Genomic DNA, 19,903 nt, shown 5'->3' on the forward strand with positions numbered 1-19,903 from the left:
GTCATCACGATCTCGTCAACTTCGTCTCTGTAAGCCGCCATAACTGAGTTTCTGGCTTTCCAGGTTCCGGCTACTTGTTGTGCCACCAGGTCGGAATCTCCGCAGCATATAATGTGATTGATCCCAATTTCCTTAGCGATGCGCAGACCGTGTAATAGAGCCTCGTATTCCGCCATATTGTTTGTAGCTTCGAAGTTAATCTGCAGGACGTACTAATGAGTACAATAACACCATTGGTGGTGTGAATTGTGTCGCCATTGATAAATTATAGACATAGACATACAATTGGTCCCTGGTCATTTGTTACCAACACCTAAACCGCCTTTGGCCTTGTTTACTTCTCTCGTATTTTCACTCCCAATAAATTTAGGAGTGAGAGGGGATTTGGTGTTCACCCTACCCTCTACCATCTTTTCAAATAATCTTCTCCAAAAATGCACTAGTACGAGGAAGACTTTTTAATCTAGACAAAAATGAGGTGATATGCAGTGATGTCCCGTGATTATCCCGTTCGAACCAGGAGAAGTAAACATACTACTCGGGATTTTTCAGGACTCGGGATAATCTCCTCCGATCCCCTGAAATACACTAGTACTTCCTCCATTTGAAAATATAAGGCATCTAAGGATTAGTTGAAAGTCCAATCTTACTAACTTTGATCAAATATTTAGGAAAAAATGTTTACATCTACAATATCAAATAGACATATTAAGAAAATATACTTTGTGACGAATCTATTGATATTGATTTAGTATTGTAATCATTTATATCTTTATGTATAAACTTGGTTAAACTTTTAAAACGTTAACTTTTGACCAGTCTTTATATGCCTTAAGGAAGCATGTGGTATAGGAATTTTCTCATGTATGGCACAATTTCTTACCCAAAGATGTTCCTACAATCCAGTTCTACTCTTTTTCCCCATTCCCTACTACCTCCCTACAAGGCTACAAATTTTAGAAAAGAAAAATCATTCTCTCTCTATATGTAAGGCCACTCCACCCGTGAATTAATTAATGGAATAGAGTTTTTCTTGAGATGTAATGAAATAGTAGAGTTAATCGCTTGGAGAAAGAAAGGTGATTAATTGTGAGGCTGAGGACTCTCTCCTCTCCCTCTCTCTTTTCTGTCCATGCATGGGAAGGCGGCGAAGAGTGCGGGCCTCCGCTTGCGTTCACGTTAAATAATACTCCATCCACCCTTCCATGGATCGTAGCTGGTCTCGGAGGTCCATCTCCATTTTCGCGTCTTCTTCTCGATCGTTAGAACACCAAAAACAGGCAGAAGCCGGGCGGTCGATCGCCGGAGGTCGAAGATGGCGGACGGCGAGGACATCCAGCCCCTGGTGTGCGACAACGGCACGGGCATGGTGAAGGCCGGGTTCGCCGGCGACGACGCGCCCCGGGCCGTGTTCCCCAGCATCGTGGGGCGGCCGCGGCACACGGGCGTGATGGTGGGGATGGGGCAGAAGGACGCGTACGTCGGGGACGAGGCGCAGTCCAAGCGTGGTATCCTCACCCTCAAGTACCCCATCGAGCACGGCATCGTCTCCAACTGGGACGACATGGAGAAGATCTGGCATCACACCTTCTACAACGAGCTCCGCGTGGCGCCGGAGGAGCACCCCGTTCTGCTGACGGAGGCGCCGCTCAACCCCAAGGCCAACAGAGAGAAGATGACCCAGATCATGTTCGAGACCTTCAACACCCCCGCCATGTACGTCGCCATCCAGGCCGTGCTCTCCCTCTACGCGTCCGGACGCACCACCGGTACATCTCACTCTGTCTCCATTCTTACAGATTATTACTATGTCAATATGTACAATCTTAACTAACTCCGGACCAACAACGAACAAGGCATCGTGCTCGACTCCGGTGATGGTGTGAGCCACACCGTGCCCATCTACGAGGGGTACGCGCTGCCGCACGCCATCCTCCGTCTCGACCTCGCCGGGCGCGACCTCACCGACTACCTCATGAAGATCCTCACCGAGCGCGGCTACTCCTTCACCACCAGCGCGGAGCGCGAAATCGTGCGCGACATGAAGGAGAAGCTCTCCTACATCGCCCTCGACTACGACCAGGAGATGGAGACCTCCAACACCAGCTCCACCGTCGAGAAGTCCTACGAGCTGCCCGACGGCCAGGTCATCACCATCGGCGCCGAGCGCTTCCGCTGCCCCGAGGTGCTCTTCCAGCCGTCCTTCATCGGGATGGAAGCTGCGGGCATCCACGAGACCACCTACAACTCCATCATGAAGTGCGATGTCGACATCAGGAAGGACCTCTACGGCAACATCGTCCTCTCCGGAGGCACCACCATGTTCACCGGCATCGCCGACAGGATGAGCAAGGAGATCACCGCCCTCGCACCCAGCAGCATGAAGATCAAGGTCGTCGCGCCGCCAGAGAGGAAGTACAGTGTCTGGATCGGTGGATCCATCCTCGCATCACTCAGCACCTTCCAGCAGATGTGGATCGCCAAGGCCGAGTACGACGAATCCGGACCATCCATCGTCCACCGGAAGTGCTTCTAGATACACATACGTACTACATCCTTCCTTCATCATCGCCAAACAAACTACAGCGCGCGAACCCGGAGTACCTAATGGTCGCGCGCCCGCTCGGTCAATCGATCGATCACGGCCCCGTCGGATCGATAATGATCCTCTTTTTTTGGTTTCCCTTTCTAATTTCTCTTCTTCGGGAATCTACATTTTTTTCTTGTTTATAATGCTATGTAATGCATCACATTCGCCATCTGTCATCAGATGACGTGCAAGCATTATATCTTTTTATTCAATATAATGTAATGGCCGGCTAGCGGTCGAGATGATTATTATTGCATTTCTTGGACTCATCAAGTGAATAAATATTTCTAATATTCTCAATACAGTGTAGTATTAAGTAACATTATTATTATTGACCCTCCTATTGTGATGCTAATATAACATAACAAAAAATGTTATGAAATATTTTGGTCTACATATTCTGAATTTGAGCATCCTAAAATTTCTATATAGCATGCAGATTTAAGATTTAAACTTTAGTTAGGAACTCTACTGAATCAATGCAGTTTCATGTTTGTGCTTTTTTAAAGACAACATCATAAAGATTTGAACTTTCAAAACTCACAAGTAAACAGATAATTGAAATTTTTGAAAGACGAAATATGTATAAACACAAGTAAGCGAATTGGTGAATATATTGAGAAACTAAACATTTGAGTTTCAAAACACAATAGGAAAAACAAAATTATACTCCCTCCGTCTATTAATAGACGTCGGAAGGTTCATTTAAATTAAATGTATCTTTGTACTAAAAGTTGTCTATATACATTTGAATTTAGATAAACTTTTGACAGCTAAAAATAGACAGAGGTAGTATTAAAGTCATGTTTGGGGTTAACCGACAACAAAAGGAAAATAAAAAACAGATACACATAATATACTCCATGAAAATACTCATGCTGTTGCACACATTATATACTGTTTCAAGAAGTTAGTTGGCTTTGGCTCTATGAGTTTGGAGGCAAGTTAAATCATGCAGTTCACTTCTACATTATAGAGACAAGACTACAGGAGTGACCATCATTTTCACCTGAAACTACTTACTTAAACTCGATACAGCTGGTTTACACAGAAGGTTTATTTTTCCACTGCCGGCACAGATCCGAATCGCCTCAAATAATAATGCATACAAATTACAAATGCTCAATGATGGAATGAATAAGACGCTGCTGTGTCATAATGCAGTTCCCTCACTTCTGTAAGTCTATGTCCACAGTTGTGGAATCAGAGCGGAGCCGTTTTGGTTCCCGCTCGCCCAGGTGCAGAGAGAAACAGATGTCCTCAGGCGAGTTCTGCAGCTCCGCCAGGTTCTCCAACTCGCCATTGCCTTCCTGAGCATCGCGCATCGGAGACATGCCAATCAGGTTTGGGATGAACTGGCGCTCCTCGACGTTGTTCATCCCTTCCACTGTGTCAACGTGGAACTCGTTGGGTTGGTCCGTCGAGTTGGCAGAACCGTCTCGGGGAAGTTGCTGGATGTTGATACCGAGGGGCTCGTAGATCTTGTCGACTTTCTCGTTCTCCTGGGGGGTGGCTACAGGTGATGATTCTGTGGCGGTAGAATTAGCTGCAGCAGCAGCTGCTGCTATAGTGATCCTCTGTTCTTCCAGGGCCTCTGTGTACCAATAGAGTGAGGTGTGTTTCATCAGAGGAAATCAAGGTGATAATGCTACAAACAAAGATTAAATTTCCGTTGAGTGATAACAAAGCGCAAACCTTGCAAACCTTCACTCGTCGTGATTAGATCAAGCTCGAGGAGATCAAGAAGGCGCCCGAGATCAACTCCACTTGTCCAGTTCTCTGGACCCTGACCGCTTTTCAGCTTCAACCTTCCACGATTAGCCGTGCCACCCCATATAATCCCTATAGGCTGTGGCTTCTCACCCTCTTGTCCTGTTAAGATTATAAGGCTTCCACTGTCCCCTTCAAGATCAAATGTTTGCTGGTTCTCTCCGACAACGAGAAAGTCAGTAAAAAAGCATATGCCCTTCTCATCATTGTACTCAAGAGCATATGCCATGACGGTCCCTGTTGTCAGACCTGAGCTTCTTCCCACTTTAACAACCTGCTTACCAATGAGACTGCCAATTGGGGACTGTAGATCGATTGCCTTGATATCACCAATGAGTCCCACTCCTTTAACTGAAGTGCTTACATTAGTAATGTCAAAGTCGTCCGAAAACGGTATAAATGCACCATCAGCCCGGACAAATGTTTCTGCAGATGCATCACAAGGGTAAATGATATTTAGGGAACACAAACACTATATAAGAACATATCACAGTAACAAAAGTAGACAGTAAAAGCATGAATTGAATGGACTGCAAGATCGACCTGACAAGGAAAGATGCACAAATAAACTATTCTTTCAGTTGGACTAGATTTGGTCGTTGAATTATTTAACTAATAATATATCAAGTGATTCTCATGACACAGCATGTTACCTGGGTTTGTTCCTGCATAGATACCATACCAAACATCATCAGTGATAAAAGATGTTGCTCTCTCAACAGCACCTAGGTAAACTCCAGGTCCAAGATTAGGGGGCAAGGGATGGAACATCTTCTGATTAGGATAATCCAGGTCAACTGCAACATGTCTGTTGGTTAGGAAGCCTACTTGCTTGTTGCCAGATCGACTCTTCACAATGGCACCCAAAGTCCCATAGGTTTCAAGGCTAGCTACCTGAGGATTATAAAACAAACAACTCTGAGTTACAGCATACCAGTTCATGAAACTGACAGCTAAATAATGATTCTGATGCACAGGAAAGATTATTGAAATAAAATAATAACAGATTCTTTGGTCCTTCTGTTATTTGATTAAGCCAAGCAGATCAGGCGGCCTCCATGCATGATGCATGATTTGGTAAATGTAGTAATAATAAATATGTAGGTTTGAGTTGTTTGATTGCACAGTAGAAAAAACAAAAGGTATATTTCCAAGAAGTTTGAGGCCCCTAAATATTTGCAATACTAGTGAAAGGCAACCGGCACTACATTAACTTCAACTGTCAAGAAGAAGCAGAGCAATTTCAGTAACTGTGAAAAAAAAGACCTGTGAACCAGAACCAATAGATGGATCACTGCCACGCAATCCATCCACAAGCTCATCATACAGTTGTTCCTTGGGAGTCGCTGCAGGTGCACCATAATAAGAGAATTCAACAACGTCAACATCACACCACACACCCCCAGGCCCCTGTTTATGGAACAGAAAGAGATAGATTATTAAATTCCGCATGACCTACATAATTTGCTAAAGATATGTAAGAACATTTGCACCTCAAGGGCAGCTGGAAGACACTGCGTAGGCCTAAGCCACTTCTTGTTCACCTTCCTCGCAACAAACACGAGGATCGCAGGTGTGTCAGTCAGCGTCCCCTTCCTGATTCGGAACCCGATCGCCGTGCCCAGACTAAACCGCCTTAGGATCTTGCTGTGGAAAGCCCTTATGATCATCAAGTCAAGCAAGGTGGTGGCCTGCTGCCCCTTGGGGAGGCGGCCAAGGTGGCCCGGGAGGACCCCCTTCTGCAGGTTCCCAAAGTAGTTGGTGCGGCCTTCGGCGGACCCGTGCATCAGGGTAGACGTAGGCCAGGAGAAGTAGGCGGCGCTGCTCTCGGAGTGCTGACCGGCTGAGGCGACTGGCTGGAGCGGCGACGGCGACGGGCAGCAGTTATGGTGGTGGCTGCTGCAGCCGTTTCTCTCCATGTCCAGCGATGGTTGGGGCGATGGTGGTCCGGCATGCGCCTTCCAGATATCTGAAGGCTGCATTATGCAACTACCATCTGCGTTTCTTGAGCTTTAGGAATCCTCTGTACCAATCTGCAGCACTGAAGAGTGAGGCCTTAGGTAAATAGTACATTACTGCTACATAGCTTAGCTTCAGGCTGACGCAGAAACATCAAGATAAAATAGCATCAGTTACCAGCCATAAAATGAAACATAATCGGAAATTCGTCTAGTAGCACTAGAAGTCAGAATTTGCAAAACAGCCACATGAAAGTGAAAGTGAAGCTGAAAGACTCGAGTGGTAACTAAGAACTGTGAAAAAATAGGAATTTTGGGGTATTTGCTTGCAAAGAGAAGAAGGTTTGAGGGGTGGGGGCAGATCCGGAGCTCACACCTCGGCCGGCACACACAGTGAGTTGAGTACCAGCGCGAGCTCTCTCAGAACAGTGAGTACCTTGCGCTTGCGGCGTCGGTGGGGGATGCGGGAGTAAGTCGGGTGGGCGGGCGGGCTGGTCAGGGAGGCGGCGGCGCCATTACCGGCGGATCTGGAGGGCTGCCGCGGCCTGAGGTGGAGGCGGGCGGCTCCGGCGAAATTCCGATCTGAGGGCTCCGCTCCGGTGAGGAGGTAGGAGGGAGTGCAAGAATGGTTACCGGGGGTCTATCGGGATATTTGGCACATGTCACTTGGAGGCAAATACGGCTCCACTTGGAGGGTAAAGTCGGAATTTGTTCACATCCAATTTGTTTTGTAAATCGAGTTTGGAATTTGAATTCGTATGGCATGTTAATCACATGATTTACTCGATATGTTATTCACATGTATTTGAACTTTTTGAGGCTTCATGCTATCCTAGTGATTTCAGGGGATTTGGCATCGTAGTTTAGCTCATGTTAAAATGAGGTCTTTGCAAAGTCACCGCATGGGTGGCCACATCCTCGAGTTAAGACAAGATGTTTTTTCTGTAAGGTTCATGTGTGCATGTAGGGTTTTGCGTTGAAGGGAAGACGCATGAAACTCATCACAAATCTAAGACCACCATTTCCTCTATAAGGTGCTTAGAGCTCCTTCACATGAACCTCATTGGATCACCATTTCCTCTGCAAGGTGGGAAGAAGTATTGCTTAGTTATTGTTGATGACTACTTAAGATACACTTGAGTTTATTTATTCAAGATCAAGAGTGGAACTCAAAGGACTCGCATCGACTTTGTCAATGAAGTTCAATGCCAACACAATGCCGCGGTCTTGACGGTAAGTAGCAACGATGGGCCCGAGTTCAAGAACTATACTTTGGATGAGTTCCTTAGTGATGAGGGGATAAAGCACCATTACTTGGCCCCTTGCACGCTTCAAAAAAATGGTATGGCTAAGAGGAAGAGTAGAACGTTGATGGATGTAGCACAAACTACGTTAGTGGAGTTCAAGTCTCCATATAACTTTTTGGGCCGAAGCCATCTAAATCGCTTGCCATGCTACTAGGCATCTCTATCTATGAAGGTTTTAACAAGACGCCTTATGAAATTCTCTCTGAACACAAGCCCGATATCTCTTATTTTCGTGTGTTTGGATGCAAGTGCTACATTCTCATAAAAGGTATGTGTCCTGCTAAGTTCGAATCCAAAGCGAAACAGGGTATCTTTGCTGGCTATGCCGCGGACTCGCACACCTATAGGGTCTACAATAAGACCACCGGCCACGTGTTGTGAAGTTCGACGAGAATAATGGCTCTCAAGTGAGGCAGAGTGGCCTTTGTGATGTCGGTGATGTAATTCCTCCCGGGGCCATAAAGAAGAATGAGTGATGGATTCTTTCGCTCCATTGAGGAACCCCTTGTAGACGAAGGAGAAGGGTCAAGCTCTACTCATGCGGAGCATGCGGAGCCTTCACTATCACAAGACCAAGCTGTTGCACAGGAGCAATCTAATGGCAGCCAAAGACAAACTACGAGCCCTCAAGTTGCTGATCAAGGTCATTCCAGGACACTGAAATCTCTAACCTCAACTGCATCGATATCTCCAAGGTCCGAGGCACTGGAATCTGCGGCCACTAGGATCCCCGGAAGTTTTAGACCCTCTCAAGGATAAGACCATTTTGCACATCAATCTAGCGCCAAAATCATGTGGTGCTCTTATTTTTGTGTGAACCTCGTGTAAAGTTTCTAATCGAAAACATGCTTCTCCCACTAACTGCATCTTTTTCTAAACCTAAATCTAGCGTCGCCTCTACCTACGCCTCCTCCATAAATCAGTTTTCCCTCCTTCGACCAACCTCGCCATCGTCGGGAGGGGTGGGGAATCCGATCTATGTACTGAGTTTTTAATAAAAATAGTGTTTTATAGGGTTTGGTATTTGTCTTGTTTCGACATCTACCTCCATGGAGAGGGGAACATTTATAATAAGTGATCTTTAGTTGATCGTTCGACGACGAGACCTTCTTCTCGGCGTTAACGGTGGTGCTGAAGATTACAATTTTTTTTAGGTACGAGTTTTCAAATCTTGCTTCTCCAGATCGATTTTTTGGATCTTTTCTCATGGGTGTCGCGAGAAGAATTGTCCTTGCAATATTTGTTCCGACTCCTACGTCCTCCATAATGATTCGTATTTGCGGCTCTCCAAGGATGTGTTGGTACTCTTGCCAATGGTATTCTTTTTCCTAGTATGGTATTTTTGCCAACGTTGATTTACTTTTTTAGTGGTTGCGAGTGTGCACGTAGCTTTGCCGCGGCGATTCAAATTTAAATTATAGGATATAACCTTTGTTGGTATTATTTGGTGACTGCTTTCAGAAAAATGCATTATTATGTCATGAAAGAAAGAAAAAAAATCTTAAAGATTTTGTCGTTTAATTTGGACTTTATGTAATCGCTGGATTTGCTTACCACGAATATACTTACTCCTAGTAGTATATGGTATTGGTTGTGAAAATACATAAAAAAAGACGTGCATCTCCTCTCTTCCCCAAATCCACCGTCTGCGATGGTGGCGCCCCTCCGCCGCCGCCGGTGTACGGGCTGAACGCCGACGCACCATTCTCCGAGGAGCACCGCACGAACCACCCAGCGTCGCTTCCCAGAAGACCATAAAGGCCGTCATTTGCGCCGGGTTCCGTTTTGGATTCGGCAGTGGACCGGTTCGCATCACTCGAATCCGGTTCCAAACCAATCTCCGATCTGTTCAAAGACAACCTGACAAGAGTAAAACTGAAGACCTGCAGAATCCAACTACAGGAAGCCAGCCAGACTGAGGATCGATCACCATGGAAATGGAGGAGGAAGCCTCTTGGCTTTCCTACTATGACGCTGATTCATCTTCCAGGGCGAATTCTACAAAAACCATGGAGGAAGCCAGTGGTGGGGGCCAGGGCCACTCGATCTCCGCTTCGACAGATGATACGAAATTGTCATCAGAGATTGATGAGGAAGCCAATGAGATGGGCACTCAGACAACAGAATTGGACGAGATTGAGGAAGCCTCTTGGCTTTTCTTCTATGACGCTGATTCATCTTCCAGGGCGAATTCTGCAAAAACCATGGAGGAAGCCTCCGCTTCCACAGATGATACGAAATTGTCAGAGATTAAGGAAGCCAATGAGATTGAGGAAGCCAACGAGGGGACGGTGATGCAGACCGGCCAATTCTTGGATATGGGCTCCAGGGCCTTCCTAGCGAATTTGTACAAATTGTTCAGCACAACCTACAAAGATGATGATACGAGTGAGTATACTCATTGTGTGCCTCCCTTATTACGTTGCTTTATTACTTCCTTCACACAATGCCGCATCCCTCAAACTAGGGGTGTGCGAAACTCACACCGTTTTAAACCCTTCTAACCGGTCAGTGTCGCCTAGTTCATTTTTCTTTACAAACCTAAATCTTATTTCCAGTTTAGTACAAAATTTTGAACTAAGCTCAAGCAGGTGAAACCTTGTGACACCGTGTTTGCCCACCCGTACCTGTAACCATGAAGATTACTTAGCAACAAGGGGTTTGCTTTACTATACTTTACTTTATACTTGTAGTGACCAGTCCTAATGTTTTTTACCGGTGGCTGGCTTGCTGGCTGCAGCGTCATTGAGTCCTATGCACTTCACACACGCTACACAGCCGGGTGATGCCGCTTCCGTTGCTAGTACCCTGCAGATCTTCTCTCTCAAACTCCAAGAGGTAAACCAGGAAGCTCTCGGGTCGAATTGGCCACTGCGTGTGTACGGCACGGTCGCCGCCCGAGACACCGTGGATCGCAACCGCAACATTCTCTTCCACCGTGCGAGGGAAAATTGCCAAATTCTCACTCAGAAGGTCCGCCCGCGCGGGGGGTTTCTCTTTACTTCCTTTTGCTTGCATCTTTCTTGGTTTGTTTCTTAATTATATATATCCTGACGGAAATTTGTTGCAGGATCCATCTCTGCAATTGACTGGCCCGTCTCGTGCAATTGTTGCTATAGACCCTGTTGACTTGGAAATCCAACTGAAAGTAAAGGGCAGCGGAAGAAAGGCATCAGAAGATAAGAGTTCTCATGCGTCAGACCTTCGTCTACGGCGGCGGGAATATTACTGAGCCGAGTAATGACCACTGCAAAATCACGCTACGGTGTGCCCGGTTGGAAAACACGGTCCAGGCAACGGTAGTGGCCGTCCGTGTTCTCAACTGGAGGAAGAGGGCATGGCCTTTTAAACATGGTGGTAAAGTTAGCTGTGTTGCCAAGGGGCCAATTGTTAAACCTAAAGAAGAGGATGAAGAGGTTGTACTTCAAGATCATGTGACGGCGGCTAGCACTTCCCGTGATGGTTACCTTGATCTGTCAAGGCGTGTTGTTTCTGTTGAGTTAAACGGAGAGCTGAGGGTTATCATTCGTTCGCCTAAATTCCATGGCCATGTCTTCTTCCCGGCCAAGGAATGCAAGTCAAGCCGCGGCATATGTCATCTTGGCCCCTATGAGGTGGAGGTAACTGTTGCCTGGTCGCTGCTGATTCGAGACAAGCGGTGTATCTCGAGGAGGGAAGAATGTGTGGATGACGATGTTCAGGCGTTCGAGCATACAACGAAGTGGATCCAGCGGATGAAGGCAACATTGAAGAGCCAGTCGGCCACGAAGCTCAAAGCCGAGCCAAAGCTGAGGATCAGCGACTATAGCATTAGCGAGGTCCAGATCCACATGAATAACATGTACAGAGACGTGACGAGTTTGCTGCTGATGATGGAGAACAGGCACAACAAATACGGACCGAATGCGCTCTTCAATGGGTTGGACCAGTTCTGCACCTGGTTGGAGCAGATGGGGCTTCTTAGTTACAAGCGTACCTTGAAATCCCAATCGTTCTCCGAGCTGTCCAGGGAGACTCTGGAGGCAGCCAAGGTGAAGGATGAGGTGTCACCGAGGATTTCCTCTTCCACAGACATTAAATTGGAGATAGAGGAAGCCAACGAGATGGGAGAGGAAGACGAAGATAGCGATAAGACGCAGACTGAGGAGGAGTACTTTGAGTGGTACCGCCAGGGCTGGGTATTGAGTTGGTCCATATTTTGCGGTAGCTTCACAGAGACGAGTAAGTAAACATTCATTCACGCTATTTATCTGCTCATCATTGTGTTCTTCTCTCGTACTGCATTTTGTACCATTCATTCATTCTTTAATAAGGGATGGAAATTACGTAATTACTCCTAGTAGCCAGGCGAATGAATTCTCTAAACATTTGTTCATGCCACTTATCTGCTCATTTGTTTCCTACTGCATTTGGTATCATTCGTTCATTGTTCAATAAGGGAAGGTATTTACTTTATTACTCCTTGTACCAGCGGAATGAATTCTCTAAATACTCTTCCTTTTTGATTGATGGCTGCAGCATCATTGAGTCCGATGCACTTTACACACAGTACACCGGGACACCGCCCACGTGGTGCTTTGGTCGATAGCACTCTGCAGATATACTCCATCAAAGTCACAGATATAGAAGATGATTCTGGCTTGAACTGGCCGCTGCAAGTGTACGGCGTGGTTGCTGCAAGAGACACGGTGGATCGCAATCGCAACATTCTCTTCTCCCGTCAGAGGAATAACTGCCAAATACTCACTCCAGAGGTCCGTATAGCATTTTTTTATTTCTATTTTCTGTTTCCTGATAAGGATAGCGTGTAGTTAAGAACACATATCAAGCACTAAACAATTAGGCAAGAAGTAGAAATAATGCAAAACTGAATAATCAACGTCAAATGCAGGATCCATTTTTGCGCCTGACTGGTCCGTCTCGTGCAATTGTGACTGAACCTGCTTATGTGGAAATCGAGCTGAAAGTGAAGGGCACAACAAAGTCTGAAGATAGTGTGTTGATGAGACATCGCTGGTACTACAGCAGCAGTTATCAAGGGTTACGCACTCTATATACCCCTCTGGAAGGAGACTACTGCACAATGGTGTTAAGCGCAGAGACACTTGGAGCCTCAGTCCAGGCAACCATCGTGGGTATCCGTGTCCGTGTTCCTGAAGGGAGCCCAAACCCTTTTGAGTATGGTGGCCGGGTTGTTTGCTCCTCTCTGCCTCGGAGGAAAGGGGAGTTGCCTGATTCTGAACACATTGCTGCTGACCCCTCGTTTCGGCAAGTCGTGCTTCAAGATGGAGCAATGACTACTTGTTCAAAGGGTTACCTTAATCTAGCAAGGCATGTCGTCTCTGTAAAACTACGGGGAAAGCTTGAACTTGTGATAGAAGCCAGATCGCGATGTGGGGCTATGGCTGGTCAGGTAGTAGTATCCATCGATGCCCAGGAGTGCAATATAACCGAGAATATATGTCACATTGGCGACTCTGAGCTGGAGATCACTGTTGCTTGGTCCCGTCTTGTTGAGGACAAGGCGTTTGTCTCGACGTTATGAAAGAAGTTGTATTTTCATTTAGTGTTTCCAGTAGCGTATGGATTGATGTCATCTACAAATATCTGTATGTCGTATATATTATGCAATGCGAAGTAAATCGTCATTTGTGTATCCTTCTGGTTCTATTTCTTACTAATGTATGCCAACACTATATTTCCGGTGGCAGAGCATTGTTCTTCTTACTAAAACTGAACAAATTTGCTATGGCGCTCCCTGAACAAAATATAGTCAAGCTCATGTGAGCAATTTTAGTAGACTGAATATTGCAATTGATGATAAGGCTTGATGAAATACATCCAATGTACCATGGGCTTGTTGAAAGTTTGCTTCTACTTGATGATTGATATTCTTGGCATTTGTGTACAAAATTAAGGCTTTTATTAAATCTTCCTTGTCCTTGTTTATCTATCTAATACAATACAATCCTCGTAATAGGATATGAGGAGAATGCATGCTTTGTAGCTGAGGAGAATGAGTAAGCATGGGCTTGTTGGTGTTCTTTTTAAACAGAAATGATTATGAAATCAAAAATTCAGATTTTTTTTGGAATTATTGTGAATCCATTCCAATTGAATATTTTGTATTCAAATCCTTCAGTTCAAAGTTTTGAGGTCTTTAAAAAAGTGGATTAATCAGATGAGGACAAAGAGAGAGTCCATTCTACATATCAATACTGACAACAATGAAATTTCTAGTAAAAGGAAAATCCGTCGAATTTGTAAGTCGTGAGTGTTCAAGTCCCTCTATCCCCAAACCCTCATTTATTCCCTAATTTATAGTATTTATCCTCTTTTTTCTTTTTATCAATGGGTTTAAGATTCATTAGCTTTCTCATTCTACTCTTTCACAAAGGAGTGCGAAGAGAACTCAATGGATCTTATCCTAGAATTTGCTATCATATAAGTAATCAGGAGCAGTTTTTCCCGAGTAGTTACCGGTGCAATATTATATTACTGTACTAGCTTTTAAGTAGACTTTTCCTCAAATTTCAGGGATTTACTATAATGTTACCACTTGTTTTACAGGTTCTTAGCACTTTGGGTTTGCTGCAATTCTGAACCATGTTCATAGGTGAATTTTTTTTCCCTCTAATGGAAATAGTAATTTTGTGTCTTATAATGGAGCTTTGTTATTTTCGTAGGTGAACCCTCCCTGCCTGTTTACCTCTAATGGAAAGAGTATTCTTCCATACAGACCAGTGGGACAGAAGCAGATGAGTTATGCTTTTTCCTTACGTTATTATCTAACTCTAATCTTGTGTGCACAATGGAGGGAACACAAGGCTATCTGTTGTTATTCAGGCAAGCCTTCTGATGCACTGTAGTATTGTGTCGATTGCATTTCTACACAAAACTTTTACGGAATCCTTGGTGCTTGGCAGCTTGTTTGGTGGTCAGCTGGCTGTTTTCCTCCATCAAAGTCAACTTATCGTTCTTCGCCCTTCCAAAGTTGGCGCTGAAATTACATGGAATTTGTTGATCTATCCGCTAAAATTGGTTGCAAAAAATGCCGGTGTTGGGAGTCTGGTTAGAAGGTTCCGACTGCCCAAAATTAAGTCAATATACTAGGGAAGTAGGGAAGCTCTTAACCTTCCTATACTGCTGTCACTCTATTCAGACTAGTCCAGCTCATAGATTTTGGTGTGCTTTTCCCCATACATCCACCATTTGGTCATCCATCTGGTCTACGGTCGCCTGCTTATGCAATTGAAGAGCATGTTTATGTGAACGCAAAGCAATACAATACAATGCCATAGTAAGGCGGCGGCAGTCTCAGGCTAAAGCAGATTCAGAAAGGTATCTGACTGAGCAACTGGTCAATATTGGGCAAGAAATGGCTCAACGTGGGAAAAGAAAAAACCCACAATTGAAGAAAGATATCGTCGAGTTTCTTACCACAATCTAGGAGGAGCCGTTGAGTTTTTAAACAAATGGAGGATACACAATTAGTTTGTTCATGGCGAAGATAAGTTGTCTCTGCCTCTTCTTATGAGCTATATTATGCTGATCAAATTTGAGAAGAGGTTGGTGTCGTAGTTCATATTACATGACAGTGGATAGACTGATACTCTCAAAGGTAAATCTCCTCTTAAATGACATTGCGAACTGGAGGTCGTGTGGCTTAGAATTCAGTCATCCCCTACCACACTTATTGCCTATCATGATGTTTGCAATAAAGCTGATGCTTTTTTGTGTAGTATTTATATGTGTTCAATAGGAAGATGAGCACACTTGTCGTCTCACAGTATTGAATTTTGTTTCTGTCTCTATATTCTGTTATGAGAAAGCAGCCAGCAGAGTCATCTACCGATGAAGCTTCTTTCGATAGAATGGTAGTATATATACTCAGGAATCTTGGGCCAGCCTCCGGTAGCTGATAGAACTGAAGTTCAAACAGTAGTCTTTTATTTTAAAGACCACATAATAATAAACTTTGGAACCCATGTCGAAGGTAAATGCATCGCAAAGTTGATGTTCTCTCTTCTCTAATTCTGAATTCAACTACATATAAACTGAGCAACAAGAGTCTTTTGCTTGTAGAAGTCGGAGACAACACCTTGAGCAGAGTTGTTAAAGTGCTTTCAGGGTTTGGTGAAGATGGGGTGGACTCCTCCTCTAATGGGGCAAAGCAACTAGTACCACGGAGTTCTTTCGTCGAAGCACTATAGGGTTCATCGAAGTGCTTCAGATGGAGGGATGAACAATGGTGGACATGAGAAAAGAGTGGGAACCGATACTTTCATCTTTTGAGGTTCAGTTTCTGCTGCTGAGTGTCTTGTAGTAACTGTAGGAATTCATGCTACATGTTGTGTTTTGATAGCAGAGTTATTCGGTTTAGCCTATGTTTTTCTTCCTTTCCGCTAGGAGAAGTACCACTGTTTTGTCAGTTTCATACAAATGAAATTGCGAGTAATCAAAAATAAAATTAGATAAATAATGTATATACACAAACTATTTAGCTTTTTTTCAACGAATTACATAGTACCAACCACAAACTATTTATCAGTATTTTGCAACCATACTCAACACAAGAGACGCCCGTTTGATTGCACTATCATCATCATGTTATGTTATTCACAACTTGGCTACCACAAAACACCAGCCATACATTACTCTCGAGTAGATTACAAATGGAAAAAAAAAATGCAAGCACACACCAAACCTATGCACGAACAGCGGCGAAGGGTCCCAGTTCCGCAATAACAAATATGAAAAAAAAAAACTCATCAATCACACTAGCTTCACTCCAGTCACTGGTTGATCGATTGATTTTCTATCTGGGCAAAGGATTGCCGCTTCTGCCTGGTAGCAATATGCAATGCCATCTTCTTTTCTCCAAGAAGCAACCAGCAAGAGGATCCCATGATTAAACTAAAGAAGAGATGCTCTGAGGTCCTTTGAATCCGCTCACAGTTTCCCTTTCCATATCACATATTGCGTGCCGAACCGCTCCGAGGCAGAGTCCTGAGATACACACTCACTCTTTGAGCAACATACTCTGAGGCAAAGAAATTTATTCCAAAATGTAGACAAGAAAATGATATCTCTTGTAAAATGTGACCTACCTTCCAGGTGGCAGCTGTGAACTGTTTGAAGAAACACTTGAGCTACCAAACCTTCTCGCCTTCGCGTCCTGCTCTTTCTCTAATCGCATAGCAGCCACTTCCTTCTCCATGGCGGCCACCTCCCTCCTCATCTTCTTGGCATCTGATTCCATCGCCTTTGTCAAGGTATCAACTTTCTTAGCCAACATCTGCACATCAAACCACTCATTTAACATGAGGCAGGCTAAAGGAATGCAAGAGAATGAACTCGGACCTTTTGATACTAGTATCCAGCTAAAGTTACCTCAACTGCATCGTCCTTGTCTTTCAGGCTTTGATCCTTTTCATGGCACGCCTTCCTTAGAGCAACAACCTCCTTTTGCAGCATATCATACAGCATCCCCGATACTGTATCCTCCTGTTCAACAACTTCCTTTTCATCTGAGTTATTTGACTCCTTGTCCTCGCTGGAGTCTGTAGATACGTTCATGCCGATCCCATTTACATGGCCCTTATAGCGGTCGAGCGATCTACATCCTCCGTCAAAAGACTTTGATGCCCCTTTTGCATGGTTCACTAGAGTAGTTGTGGTGGTAGAAGATGCTTGTGATCTCATATGGAATGATGGCCGCTTTGATAGAAAGCCGTTGGTCTTGGATACACTCTCGGCAGCGCCGATAGACTGGCGACGGGCGGCGCTTGCATTGGTTCGAGATGTAGTAGACATTCTCAGTCCTTCCTCGAGTACTCTAAGCCGAAGCTGGAACTTGTCCTGCGATATTCGATGCAGATCATGATGAAGAGAGGATGGAAAGACAACTCATAGGAAGACACAAGTAAAGGGACTTGATGAGAAATATGAAGAGCAGATGTATACTTTCAGTTGAGCTTCTGATCTTGCAGCCCTTTCTGCTATAGCAAGTTTATCCCGGAGCTGCTGCATTTCTCCCTGTAAAAGGATAATCCTCCAGAGATTAACAAAAAGCGCCATAGTTTAGTCCGGTAAAACAAAAGAAAATACAAAACGTCACATTTGAATATCCATCCAGAACTACACAACACCAGTGTAAAACTAGAACACATGAAGCCTTCGTTACTTACTTGTACAATCCTCCGTTCTTCAAGCCATTGTTTAACAGGCATAACTTTATCATTGCCATCTTTCCACTCATTTGCCACCACTACTGCAACCCTGTTTGCTGAAACCTTGGCACGAGATAACTCACGTTCCAGAGTTTTCATTTCCTCCTGACAACAACAACAACACGCAGGTAAGATACATTGGCATATAGTAATGTGATTTCAGATACACTAAACATCTTGAAATATACACAGATAAGGGTTCCAGCCATGACGCATTACATTCATCTCCAGAACTTTCCGCTGATAGTCTCTCACAGCATTCGCGGCTGCACCACCAGCAAGAACAGCTTCCTCTAGCTCTCTGACAGTCTGAGTAAGCTTTTCAACCTCTGCAACTTTTGGCGATGCATTCTGTCCAAGATCTTGTTCTCTTCCTGAAAAACCAAAAAAAAAAGTCTCATACACCGTAACTAATTGCATGCCACAGCTAGTAACTGTACGCCTTATACCTGGCATATCTCAATCTGTTTCATCAATTCTTGGTTTTTGTTTTGCAGATCGTCCACCAAGGAAGCTTTTGCTAATGCTATCTGAACCGTCCTTTCCGCTTCCAGCAGAGCTGCTTCCTTGGACTTTGTAAGGCGATCTAATGCTCTGTTGTCATCTTGCAAGTTTGCAATCTGCACGAGAAAACCAACAGCTTAGCCTTTCAGCAGGAGTACACTGAATGAACAGGGACCGTGACATCTGCAGGCAAGTCTGGATGAAGCACCTCTTGACGAGCTAGCTTCAGCTCGGCCTCCAGCGGCGCGAGGATGGCCTCGATAGGAGGCATGTCATCGTCCTTCTGTGCCGCATGGACCCTCCGCAGCGTAGCCTCTGCCGCGAACTGGGCAGCCATTGCTGCTTTCTTCTCATCGTTGATCTTCTTCGCTTCGAGGTTCTGCAGCGTGCCAAATGTCGTTAGATAGAACTTTGAAGTTTAATTAAACGAGAGAGAAAGGAAGGGCTGGTCCATTTCATTACTCTGCTTTCGAGGAGAGACTCTGTGAGCTTGAGCTTCCCGTCCACCTTCGCCAGTTCTTCCGTAAGCTTACATTGACGCGGAAGGCAAAGTCAGGATTGTCCAGAGAGTTGAAGAAACATATTAATTTTGAAAGCATTACTCCCTCTGTCCCAAAATAACTAGCTCAAACTTTGACAGATGTGTGAACGAAGAAAACATTTCATGTGCAATGACAACAACATTGAGAGTGATTTTTCATTCTTCCTTGCATGTTTCCATTATCTAGTTGTAAGCAATTAATCATCTATCACAATATCAGAGTTGGTACGCATTGAAGATGGTTACATATATGGAGCTTTCGTGGGGAAAATGATGGTGTCCTTGTCCAGGAAAAAGACATAATTGCTTGCTCTGAAGTTGGGGATCTTTCTAGTACGTAGTAGTCTACCAAGAAGTGAAAGAGAGAAGCAGAGTACTGACATCCTCGACGGCCTTCTCGCGCGCGCGCTCGGAGAGGCGGAGCGCCCTGATCTCCGCCTGCGCGTCCCCAAGCTCCTTCTCCTTATCTGCAGGAGCAATTCAGCACCAACCAATCAAGAATGGCTCGGAGATCTGGGCGCGCGCGCGCGGCAGTGGAGCTTGGTAGATCAGATCAGAGCAGATCGGGCGAGCTGAGGCGGGAGCTTACAGTGGAGGTCGTTCTCGAGGCGGGTGAGCTCGACGCGGACAGGATCGGAGCCGTGGAGGAGGCTGATGAGGTCCTCCATCTCCAGCGCCGGCTTCAGCCGGGCCTGCCGCTGCTGCTGCGGCTGCTTCATCGCCCTGCCGCCGCCTCCGCCGTCGCCGTACGGATCTGCCATGGCCGCCGGCAATGCCCGCCAGCAAATCCCAGTCGCAATGCGTCCTCCCTCGGAGCTCGGTGGGGCGGAGAGGAGAGGAGAGAGCGCGTGTTAATGGCGGCGAGGCCACATGATGACAGACAGTGACGAGGAGAGGATTGTCATTTCACTCACTCACTCGACTCTCCATGTTACCGCCATGTGACCATTCATTCTTGGACTTGACCTTGTGGACTTTCTACTAAACCAATAATAGGAGTA

General features: G+C 45.2%; 2 protein-coding genes and 2 pseudogenes across 3 annotated transcripts; 2 read left to right on the top strand and 2 right to left on the bottom strand.

Moving 5' to 3' along the window:
* The first annotated feature begins 1,315 nt into the window (after nt 1-1,315).
* Nucleotides 1,316-2,639, top strand: LOC124657950 (actin-1-like). The gene is made up of 2 exons (XM_047196413.1): nt 1,316-1,769; nt 1,857-2,639. The coding sequence occupies exons 1-2, from the start codon at nt 1,316-1,318 to the stop codon at nt 2,534-2,536; spliced, it is 1,134 nt and encodes a 377-aa protein (XP_047052369.1). The 3' UTR covers nt 2,537-2,639.
* An 808-nt stretch (nt 2,640-3,447) lies between these two features.
* Nucleotides 3,448-6,913, bottom strand: LOC124652357 (protein NARROW LEAF 1-like). 2 transcript variants are annotated; one of them, XM_047191381.1, is made up of 6 exons: nt 6,755-6,913; nt 5,854-6,393; nt 5,627-5,770; nt 5,014-5,254; nt 4,286-4,786; nt 3,448-4,184 (listed from the first exon to the last, which is right to left on the bottom strand). In XM_047191381.1, the coding sequence occupies exons 2-6, from the start codon at nt 6,340-6,342 to the stop codon at nt 3,760-3,762; spliced, it is 1,800 nt and encodes a 599-aa protein (XP_047047337.1). In that variant the 5' UTR covers nt 6,343-6,393; nt 6,755-6,913; the 3' UTR covers nt 3,448-3,759. The 2 variants fall into 2 exon arrangements, with proteins under 2 accessions (XP_047047337.1, XP_047047335.1); XM_047191379.1 differs by having other exon boundaries at nt 5,854-6,401.
* Nucleotides 6,914-9,556: 2,643 nt separating this feature from the next.
* On the top strand, nt 9,557-13,170 carry LOC124655797 (annotated as a pseudogene).
* A 3,022-nt stretch (nt 13,171-16,192) lies between these two features.
* Nucleotides 16,193-19,663, bottom strand: LOC124655257 (annotated as a pseudogene).
* Nucleotides 19,664-19,903: the final 240 nt, after the last annotated feature.

This window comes from Lolium rigidum, chromosome 5 (assembly GCF_022539505.1).
Source record: "Lolium rigidum isolate FL_2022 chromosome 5, APGP_CSIRO_Lrig_0.1, whole genome shotgun sequence".
Lineage (NCBI taxonomy): Eukaryota > Viridiplantae > Streptophyta > Magnoliopsida > Poales > Poaceae > Lolium > Lolium rigidum.

Excerpts from the sequence above, each read along its gene's own strand:
- LOC124657950 (XM_047196413.1), top strand. The coding sequence starts at position 1,316 with ATGGCGGACGGCGAGGACATCCAGCCCCTGGTGTGCGACAACGGCACG. Across the intron at positions 1,770-1,856 it reads CGCGTCCGGACGCACCACCG|GCATCGTGCTCGACTCCGGT; the intron begins GTACATCTCACT and ends ACAACGAACAAG.
- LOC124652357 (XM_047191381.1), bottom strand. The coding sequence starts at position 6,342 with ATGCAGCCTTCAGATATCTGGAAGGCGCATGCCGGACCACCATCGCCC. Across the intron at positions 4,787-5,013 it reads CTATGCAGGAACAAACCCAG|AAACATTTGTCCGGGCTGAT; the intron begins GTAACATGCTGT and ends ATGCATCTGCAG. Across the intron at positions 4,185-4,285 it reads GACGAGTGAAGGTTTGCAAG|AGGCCCTGGAAGAACAGAGG; the intron begins GTTTGCGCTTTG and ends ATTGGTACACAG.